Source organism: Clinocottus analis, unplaced genomic scaffold, assembly GCF_023055335.1.
Source record: "Clinocottus analis isolate CAN_PGR_092001 unplaced genomic scaffold, fCliAna1.0.p SCAF_47, whole genome shotgun sequence".
Lineage (NCBI taxonomy): Eukaryota > Metazoa > Chordata > Actinopteri > Perciformes > Cottidae > Clinocottus > Clinocottus analis.
In genome coordinates this window covers 342,480-353,455 of record NW_027176204.1, presented here as the reverse complement: position 1 = coordinate 353,455, position 10,976 = coordinate 342,480, and the positions used below count along the sequence as shown (strand labels likewise).

Here is a 10,976-nt window from a genome sequence, read left to right as displayed (position 1 = left end):
TAGAAGCAGAACAGCGCCACCTGGTGGAGAGACTCTGTAGAGACAACTAGAAGCAGAACAGCGCCACCTGGTGGAGAGACTCTGTAGAGACAACTAGAAGCAGAACAGCGCCACCTGGTGGAGAGACTCTGTAGAGACAACTAGAAGCAGAACAGCGCCACCTGGTGGAGAGACTCTGTAGAGACAACTAGAAGCAGAACAGCGCCACCTGGTGGAGAGACTCTGTAGAGACAACTAGAAGCAGAACAGCGCCACCTGGTGGAGAGACTCTGTAGAGCCTTAACTGTAAATTTAACATTATTCTTGTTGGTGCAAAAAAAAATTCTGTTATTACCATTCTAGTGTTTATTTATATTACTTTTTTCTTTTATCTTATTACTATTACTTGTGAGCAGCGCTGCTGTAATCTTGTAATTTCCCCATAGAGGGACTAATAAAGGATTATTTTATCTTAATTTATCTTAACTAGAAGCAGAACAGCGCCACCTGGTGGAGTGACTCTGTAGAGACTGAACAAGAAGCAGAACAGCACCACCTGGTGGAGAGACTCTGTAGAGACTGAACAAGAAGCAGAACAGCACCACCTAGTGGAGAGACTCTGTAGAGACTTAACTAGAAGCAGAACAGCACCACCTGGTGGAGAGACTCTGTAGAGACTGAACGAGAAGCAGAACAGCACCACCTGGTGGAGAGACTCTGTAGAGACTGAACGAGAAGCAGAACAGCACCACCTGGTGGAGAGACTCTGTAGAGACTGAACGAGAAGCAGAACAGCACCACCTGGTGGAGAGACTCGCTCAGTGCATGTTGGTCTGATGGGAAATGAAGTGTCACACAAAAGGCCTTCCGTTTCAACGCAATCACATTTATTGGCTTTTTTCTATGCACAGTTACTAAGCAGCCTGATGAGCTGTTAAAATGAATTAGATATAGAATAATGGAATTTTCACAATGTTGTAACCCCTCCCCAAAAAATAAAATAAAATAAATACAAGACTGAAGTTGTTTCACCGCTCCAAAATAAAAATATACAAAGGCTTGGAATCATGTAAACTTTGAAAAAAACCCTTTTTCTTTTTATACTTTTATTGATTTATTTTACAAAAGAAAGAATTTGAAACATTTTTTTTTCTTTAAAAACTTATTTACAGGTTTATACAAAAATACAAAAGTGATTCAAATCTGTTGAGTCCTAGCTAGTTTTAAACATGGAGCCTCTTTTAAATAGATAGTTACACTATGTCTTTTTTTCACTTGTCATATTTTAAAGTCTGTTTAGTGGTATTCCATACTGTACACTTCTGAGAAAATACCCAGCGGTTGCTTCTCTTGAGGGCAGAATCGCGTGCAGACATTTGAAAACAAGTTGGGACCAAGAATCTCTACAAGTTCTGGATTCTTGTTTTGTCCCAAAGTACTGAGCACTGAGGTTGAGGCGGCTGGATGAATGTTAAGGGAGTCTGCGTGCAACCTCTTAGTTTGTCTTCCTAATCAAATTGAGTCATTAATCATCTCTCCACTGCTTTTACAAATATAGGAAACAGTCTTAAAATACCTCTTTAGCATCGGAGCCGGGTACAGTACGGAAAAATCACACTAAACAAATTAACAAAATACTTATGAGTACTTCTGTTTTTAAAGTTCTGAGCAGCGCTTCACAGCCACGTTGCATCTTATAACACTGAGTCCACCTGACTGATTATATTTTATTCAGCTTTGATGTTTTGTAGGAATCAGTCAAACGACAATGACTTTCTGATCAGATCCAACTGGTTTTTGGGTCTATGAATGGTCAGATTTGTTCTTGTTTGTACATTTAGTTTCTAAAGCGCTTTGTCCGGATGCACTTCACAGCTGATTCAGCAGTTTCTCTGGAAGATATTTCTCTCACTCCCAACTTCCACAGCTCCAGTAAGACCAGGACGCAGCACCACGGGTTCTCCGTCCCGACGGATCCTGTCTCCTTGTTTTCTTTACAGTCTCTGATACGGATGATTGTCCAGTGAGTAGATATACAGTACGAGATAAACCCCTGTGTGATCACCACTATACAGAACAGAGTTAGCCAGACAGTTTGTACATCTATAGAACACACGATTCAACATTTCAACGGAAAATACAAAATCTTTTCTTGTGGTATGGAGACATCCCTCAGATAAAAATAATGATATGGTGCTGTCCTTTTCTTCTTTTTTTCTTTACTTATTGCATGCGATAGAAAACACAACAAATAAAACAATGAACAGGAACAAGTGCGCTTCAGCAGTACGGGTATGATCAATGTAAAGTACTGATAATCATTTCACAGCTTTTCACCCTCTCCATCTCACACAGTGTCAGTTCTGCAATTCAGATTTACTGAGTATCAAACAGTTGTGGTTTTGCTATCTATTTATCTATCTATCTGTCAGTCTGTCTGTCTGTCAATCTATCTGTCTGTCTGTCTGTCTATCTGTCTGTCTATCTGTCTGTCTATCTGTCTATCTGTCTGTCTGTCAATCTATCTATCTATCTATCTATCTATCTATCTATCTATCTATCTATCTATCTATCTATTTGTCTATCTATCTATCTGTCTGTCTGTCTGTCTGTCTGTCTGTCTATCTATTAATCTGTCTGTCTGTCTGTCTGTCTGTCTGTCTGTCTGTCTGTCTATCTATTAATCTGTCTGTCTGTCTGTCTGTAGCATTTACAATAAAACAGTAATATGCTTGCTGAGGTATTCACAGAATACAGTGAATGGTTTCTACTGAAGTTCGGCCTCTGAATGTAAGCAGTGTGTGTTGTGTTTGCTGTGATGGAAGGCTGATGACGGTTCAGTAACACGCTGGATGTTCAACATGTGTGGAAGGAGGAGGAAGATGTTGTCCTCTGAGGATAGAGAAGGCAGCAGCGATGGCTGCATCGCTGCGTTGAAGTGTGTCTCCTTCAGCGTGGTGTGAGGACTCGTCCACCAGCCACCGGCTCTCATGCTACTGGGTCACTGCTGAGCTCCATGTGTGATGTCAGTGAGACCTGTTCTTCTATGCTACACTCAGGGTGATTCCCTATAAAATTTCGGCTTGTTGTTTTATATAGATATCACTTTTTAATATTCAGTACAAATATACATATGCAATTTCATTTATAAGATATATTTTCTTTTCAAGGAATATTCTTGAAGAGTCGTGAAGTGCAAAAGCGAGGTCGGTTCTTGGAAAGCTTTCCAAATCCACCTCTCGTCAAACCGATTGAGGACCATCTAAAGCATTTTCACCGTCTGCACCCATTGGTTCTTTGAAACTGCTTTGAAATGCACCTTTTCCCTTCAAGTCAGCACAGCAAGACCAGCAGCGAGAAACGCTGCCATCCGTCTAAACATACTAGATTTCAAGGTTTCAATAAGTATGTGATTGAATCGTGGTGGAACGTGGCGCATGTCCACGTAGAGGAGCAGGGACTTATAAATGCCCGGCTCACCACCACGCTGGTAGAGAAGGCCACTGTGCGATTGTCCAAACCGAACCTGCATCCGACCGGGCCGAGCCCTCGCTCCTTCTGGTTAGACACTCCAGACAAATCAATCTAGATCACTGGCAATGTAATACAAAGGTCACCGAAACCTTTCACACGGAAAGATTCATTATTCTTATTATACAAAGGAAACACAGAAATGTGGACAGAAACCAGGATCCAGGGGATGTTTCCATAGAAGGTCATGCAACATGGTGACACTTTATCATCATGTTCGGAGGCGAAGCTTTACAAAAATACATGCATCATGTAATCTTTTTGGATATAATTAATGTGGAGAAATATATGATTGGCTCTGTGTGATATACTCTATGCCAGGTCTGCAGATGGAAATATAATAGATACGTTGGTGCTGTGTTGTTAGTAACTTCCACAAGGAAACAACCCTTGCTTGTTGGCAGGAATATTGAGGATGGACTCCGGGAAGTCGGACCAATGCTTTGGGCACCACAAGAATATTGAATTTCACAAGAACTTTTCATTAAAAAAGAAAGCAGTTCCTCAGCGACACTCTTCACCTACGCCAGTCAAAACAATAATTAGAAACATCAGTGGATGTTGCATGTGCTCGTTCATGCACACGCACGTTGTCCATACTCCATACAACATTTCTTCTTTTTATAATTTACCAAATATTTGGGATTTCTTTTTCTCCAATTTCTTTTTTTGATTTCAGTTCAATCCAAAATACGTCTCAAGTCTGTCTCTTTTCACCACGTGGGAGATGTTCATCTGATCTTACAGCTTCATGGAGAGTCCTCAGCATTCTCATTCTCATCCCTTTACAGTGACACTCTGTCCGGCACCCTTAAGGAGAACCATAGATCCAAAACTGGGTGCATTTTAGCAACAGTCAGAGTTTGTGTGTCGAAGAATTACACTATTGTCCATGATGACACACCTACCCAAGATAAGACAAGTGGATGGGGGCATTTCAGACGCAGCTAAGATCGGGTGGTTTTAGGATGATCTATCATCATGGGGGCTCCCATCTGAGTTCTCTGTCTCCCCTTCAGAAATGGCTTGCATGGGGGCCGTGTAGAGGCGGCTGCGAGTACTATAGCGGCTGCTGTTGGCTACCGGGGGGATGCGAGAGCGGCCCTGTCGAGAGGCGGCTGACATAGGCAAGATTTTGGGGGTGAAACTCTCAGAGTTGGCTCTGGGGAAAAGGCCTGGTATCTGGATCGGGTCCAGGCCAGCGAGGTGGGACTCCTGCAGTGTAAAGGGAAGCTCGTCATCCTGTCTAATGGCCCCTTCCTGAAGGGGGTCCCCAGGGGATTTAGGGGTGATGGGGCTCTTCAGAATCTCTGTGGCCGACATGCGGTAGCTGGAGTCAGACCTGCTACCTTTCTTCAGCAACAGGAGTTTGAACTCCTCATTGGACGTGCTGGACTTCTTGGCGCTGCGGTAGATGGGCACGGGGGCTCGCTGCAACGCGGCAGCAGTGGCGACGGTGACGGGGATGTTGAGGGGAGGCGCTGGCGGGATGGAGGCGGTGGTGACAGGAGCCACTGGGGCTGCAGAGCAGAGGCGAGACTTTGCGTTTAAGTCTCCTGAATCTTTCCGGCCCAGGACCTTTCTCTTGGATCTGAAGCAGGAAACAAAAAGGTCAGGTCAGTCCTGAGATGCAGTGGATGAATAGATACAGAGATAACATACACATATTAAAAATACCTTGAAATATGCAGTACAAGATGCAGTACACAGATACGCAGAGATCAAATACAGCACCTGTGTATCATGGCAAACAGGTCCTCTGTTGTACGGGTCTTGTTGGGTGATGTCATAATGAGGTCATCATCCACTTTGGTGTCATCCATCAGAGGGGAGAGTGAATTATCACTGGGCGTGGAATCTGTAGTCCAAGACATCCCTATCACATGTCATCTGGTTGTTTGATCATTTCATAGACAATACTAATAAAGTATCTATACGGTTGGGCGACATGTTAAAATGTTCCAACCGGCCCAACAGCCGGTGATCGCTGAGACAGCCGTCCATTCGTCCAACCCAACATACAGACAGACTCTAACCAGAGGACAGCAGTCCACCTCCCTCCAGCCCCGACCATGCATCTGTAAAACACATGCAATCTTTACAAAAGGAGAATTCAGCTTACCTTTACTGAAGTAATCCTCAGTATCAGGAGTGGTGGAGTCATCTTTATTGTCTTGTGGCTGCTGCTGATGGGCACTTCTGGTAGCACCTGATGTCACCTCCTCCTCTTCCTGCTCTTCATGTCCTCTTCTCCTTGCATCGCTGATTAGGTAAGGGTGCGATGCCTCCATTGTGATACCAGGCACTTTGACTGGACTAGCCCAGGGCCCTGAGTCTGAGTGGGATATCCCAGCAAATTCATACGCTGGGGGCGGAGGGTGGTTCGATCGTATGCCTCCTCTGGAACATGCAGCCCTCTGCGGCTCTTTCACCTGCTCTTCCTCTTCTTCCTCTTCCTCTTCATCATCGTCATCATCCTGGGAGAACGAGCGCTCCCCCAAAACCCTAAACTCCGGGTGTGCATGAGCTGAGTGTGTGAGCCCTCTGCATTCTGTGTGCGAGTGGATATGTGTGTGAAGATCCACAGGCGAAGGGTGGGGGGCGCGAGGCACGGGCCGGTGCAGCGGGGAGCTGTCCTCCATGGCTTCTGACGACGGTTCCATCCGAGTTCTGAAGGCCGTCATGGACCAGAAGGTTCCGGGTCCGTAGCGATCCTGTCTGAGCAGCAGGCTTTCATAGGATGGAGGCCCATCAGGGTGGCGGCCAGGGGGAGGCGGTTGCAAATGTTCCGGGGAGGAAGCGTGGTCGTGTGCTGGGGGTCTGGGAGGTGGTCTGCGAGGAGGGAGAGGCCTTGTGTTGATAGGTGGCAGAGCCAATGTAGACCCGCTCGGAGGACATTTGGGTCTTGTTGCAGTCTCTGTTCCACTTGCAGTTTCCTGGTCCGCTGTGGTAGCACGACCTGTATGTCTGCTAATGGGATGGAGCTGCACTGAACGCAGAGCAGACGGAGTGATTATCAAGAGGTTGGGGCTGGGAATGGTCAGAGCAGGATTTGTACTTGGCGGTGTGTTGGCATTTGATGATTCGGGGACCAACAGTTTTGTTCCAGCGGCTAAAACATTTCCCACTCTGTGTTTGCTGTGGTGGAGCGTGTGCATGTGGTGCGTTCGGTGGGATAACGTGTGTCTGACATAACCCCCATGAAGGACATTAAGATCCAGTTGGGAAGGTGGCGGTGGGAAGTCTGGGTCTCTCTTATAGCCAGAGGAAATGCAAGCGCCATCTCTGGGGAAGTGCTGCAGGGAAGAGAGAGAAGATTTCCTCTCGGGCACTTTGGGCTTTCTCTTGCCAGTTGAGGGAGACAGCGGTCCTGGGAAGAACGCTGCCGAGGATGAGGGCAAGGTTGACGTCGGAGTCTCTGATTGGCTGGAGTAGCCGCTTGATGGGGAGGCCAGGCCAGCCAGTTTCTCAGGTGATCCAAGTTTGAAGTCTCCAGGTGGGAGAGGCGGACTGGTTGCCCTGGTCTCTGAAGCCTGAGCAAGTGCCTGGGTTTGGGCTTCTGTGGAGGAGGACGAGCTGTCTGGTGACTTGATACACTCCATGACAGTGGTGCCTGTCGCTGTGCTTGAGTTGGACATGGATGTGTACTCACCGTTGTTGGACTTTAGCTCAGTGTTGTGAAGCCACAGGTCTGCATAGTCAGATTGCACAGCACCTTCGTTCTTAAATGAATGTGTATCTGCAGAGCTGAAGGACATGGGCTCTACTATGTCCACGGTGTCGCCCAGGCCCCTTCCCCAAGTCCCCAAAGGCTCTGCCACGAGACAAGATGTCTGCAATGGTTCTGGAGCCCCTCCGAGCTCGAGCTCCAGTTCCAGCTTCATTTCTGTGGAAGACAAGGTGAGGTCTTGTTCCCTAACCATCTTTGGTTGATCCTGATCCGCCTGCGTGTCCGTTCCAACATCAATACCACCACAGGTGTCCTTCAGCGAGGAAGTCCGTTTAGGTGGTGGAGGTTTGACTTTTGGTTTCCTTAGTGGACGGCAGGTCCTCCCCAGAGTCATTGTACCGGCTCTGAAGACGGCTAAGGGCTGGGGATAAACTCCATTGGATCGTGGTGGTGCCACAGTGTTGGACTGGCCACAGTCAGGCCCTGGGTCTGCATAGTTATACATGTATCCTCTGTAACTCTGACTACACTCCCCAAAATGCACAGAGGAGGAGTAGAAACCCTCTGTATCAGATGGGTAATGAGAGACGGACTCTTTTTCAGTGTTGCTGGTCTTGTCACTAAAACAGGTTTGGTCTTGTGGGCCTTGTTTGGAGCTGTACTCTGGCACTAACCCATGGCTCCGACTCGGGGTTTGGTCGGGGTCTTGATCTGGATCGGTCTGGTCTTGGTCTGCAGGGTATGTCCACTCCCCCTCACTGGCTGTACTGACCCCTGCGTCGTCCAGTTGGTCTGTGGCTGAGGATGTGAATGAGCTTGACCTGTGGCCCTGGCCCTGGGGTCTGAGGTCTGAGTGGTACGAGGGATCCAGGGAGAACCCCTCATCGATGGCATTGGGCACAGTGTTGAGTGATAGTTCTGAGTCGCAGTGGGATGAGCCCGTGAGTGGTGGAGAAGAAGGCGGGGGGATGGTTTCGGACGTCTGCGATGGGCAGGTGGAGCTGGAGCCGCTCCAGTTCCCGCTTGACGACTGGTGGTCCTCCTTGTGGTCCACGTGGCTGCCTAGGACTCCTGATGTTGACATTGAGTGAATCGGACTGCTGAAAGTATCTGAACTGGATGAGATCTCACAGCTGCCCATATCGGCCTTGCGGGGCAAGCGAGAGCGGCCCCTCTCCATCCAGCTGTGCTCGGGGCTCCCTCCCCCCCCTCGGTCCCTCTCTCCAGACCGCTGCAACCGCTTCAGACTTCCAAGCTGCAGTGGCTCAGGAGCTGCCTGGTCATCTGTGCTCTCTTCTTCATCCTTCATCATCATCATCTTCATTCTTGGACTCGGACCAGGTGGAATAAAGTCCTCCGCTTCATACGGTGACAAGTCCTCGTCTTCGTCGTCATCGTCGTAATTGTCATCGTCGTCCTCGTCGCTGTCCATCAGACGTCCGCCCTCTCGAGGAAGGCTTCGAGAGCGCAAGCGCCCGGAGTGGGCGGCGGCGCTGGTGTATGTGGAGTCTGACTGGTCGCCCAAGGACGAGATGTTGCCTGTTGAATGGGAGAGGGAGGCGGGGATTCCCTGATGGCCCCGCTGGGCTCTGATGCGCCTTCTGGAGGGAGCAGCTGTACCTGAAGAGGGGAAGGTACAGAGCGAGAGAGAGGGACATATTTCTCAATGCCTTGATGTGGACTGGAGTCTGGACCATAAACACAGTTACTATACATGCGTCAAATTAATTCCAGTTTGATGGAAGTTGATGAAAGCAGTGTGTGAAATACACTCGTGGGTTTTGGTGGGTCCAACTTAAAAAATCTTTATAAGAATGTTTTGTTGTAATTATCACTCAAATGTATTTTAAAACCTAACTATGTCCAGCCATGGTCCTTATTCGAATTATAAAACATGCATTTACAATATAAATACAGATAAATATTGTTGTTACATTTTATATTGTGTAAGTGATCCTATTGTTAACAATATTAGCCAGCATGTGTATATGTGTATGTGTATATGTGTGTGTATATATATATATATATATATATATATATATATATATATATATATACACACACACACACACACACACACACACACACACACACACACACACACACACAGTAAAGTTCCTAAATTACAGGCAACCCCCTCCGTCAGGTTTCCCCTCAACCAGTGTCTCACGCTGTCGTTGGCTGTAGCATGCTAGCATGCTAGGTATCTGTAACGTGTCTGCGAAGCAGCAGCGAGCTTTTGGCCACGTGTCTTGGAACCGTTTCCTTTAGCGTGATTTACGAGCGGCGGGTGGGAAGTCAGGGCTCAAGCTGCGGACTGTTCACTCGCTACGAGTCCGTACTTCATTATGGGAGCCAGATTAAAGAACCAAATATACTTTGTTCTCAGAAACTTACATGCTATAAGGAAATCATCTGTTTGGCAGCCAGAGTCACGAGTGTGATGGAGACGACCACTGATTAAGAGGTCTTCCTGACAGAGAGAGAGCTGGTGCGCGTTGGCATGGACAATCACTGTGCGCTCTCTTGCTACGGGTGATTCATCTGAGTCTGAAAGCAAAGACACAAAGCATGTGGAGTTTTAGTCCTAAAGGGGAATGGTAACATTTTACACAGCTCTACTGCTGAGAATCAAGACCTCCCTCATTCATGACCAGATTGTAAATGAATCCACAGCTAAGCCACTTTTGCCAAACCATATTATTTGGATGCAAAAACAAGGGTGAAGCATCTGAAATGTTGTCCATTGCATGATGGAACTGCATGCATGTGCAACCGCAGTAAACAGCTCCAAGCTGCAGCAGGAAGGAGCTCACAGCAGCTATAAAGTTGGACGATTTGAATGGACTCATAGTTTTGTTTGCATGTGATTGTTGCTGCTCATTTAGCTTGCCCTCATGAACTCATTAGCACGGTCACCTCATTCCCAGATTCCAGCATTTAAGTTGGAAAATATTAATAATATTAATATAATCACTAGCAATTTGCCAAACCTAAAAGACTAAGATCCATACAGTATAATAACCCTAAACTTTCCAGGCGTGCTCTATAACATACCCATGTCCTGTTGTACTCTTTTGGGTATTCCTGTGATAGTCTTCCTCCTCCTCAGCTTCCTCCTCCTCTGAAGAACCGACTGGGAATGGACTAGAGAGCAACGAGCACTTGCTTCCCTGTCAAACCCAACTCCTGCAATAACAACACAGAAGCCATAAGCCATATGAAAAGCTTAAGTTTAATATATTAAACTAGATTCCTGGTTTTCATGCATGCGGTCTGGGTTTGATTCCTGATTTGGGAACAGTTGCCGTTTGGTCGCTTGTCAGCACTGATTGATCCTCACTAGGGCCACTCTGGCTCTCTCTTACGCCTCCTGTGTTTCTTTGTCTTACCCGTTACGTTGATGGGGATAATGCAGGAGGAGATGGAGTGAGAATCGCCGGTCGACTTCTGATTTGATGGCGGGAGTTTTTCCTTGGACCAGTTGGTCTGCTTGTCCTGGGTGGAGGGGGGTAGGGGGGCCGAGGCCCGGTGGCCTCCCGCCACCTCGCCGCATTCTCCCTCCTCTGCTGGGCCCGTCTGGAGGGAGCAGACGGACGCAGCCTCGTTATGCACACGGAGCTGAGACACCTGGAGTGCATGTCTTTGACTAAAGGGAACTATTTACATGCTGTGTCACATGAAGAACATACTGTTTACAATCTCTCAAACATCAGAAGGAATGTTTTGGATTTGATTAGAGGGTAAACAGAAAGTTATAAGAGCAGAAATGCTTGATACCTTTCTATTCCATGGA

General features: G+C 47.1%; 1 protein-coding gene across 4 annotated transcripts in view; it reads right to left on the bottom strand.

The window, feature by feature from the left end:
- Nucleotides 1–844: 844 nt before the first annotated feature.
- Nucleotides 845–10,976, bottom strand: part of nhsb (Nance-Horan syndrome b (congenital cataracts and dental anomalies)) — a 47,233-nt gene continuing 37,101 nt past the window's right edge. For 2 of the 4 annotated variants that reach the window (XM_068599396.1, XM_068599397.1), the window contains exons 7-12: nt 10,573–10,759; nt 10,238–10,369; nt 9,578–9,730; nt 5,633–8,800; nt 5,245–5,386; nt 845–5,101 (exon numbers count right to left, since the gene is read on the bottom strand). In XM_068599396.1, the coding sequence (XP_068455497.1) occupies nt 4,474–5,101; nt 5,245–5,386; nt 5,633–8,800; nt 9,578–9,730; nt 10,238–10,369; nt 10,573–10,759 (4,410 nt within the window). In that variant the 3' untranslated portion in view covers nt 845–4,473. The remainder of the gene's footprint in view (nt 5,102–5,244; nt 5,387–5,632; nt 8,801–9,577; nt 9,731–10,237; nt 10,370–10,572; nt 10,760–10,976) is intronic. The other 2 variants (XM_068599398.1, XM_068599399.1) reach the window with 2 other exon arrangements.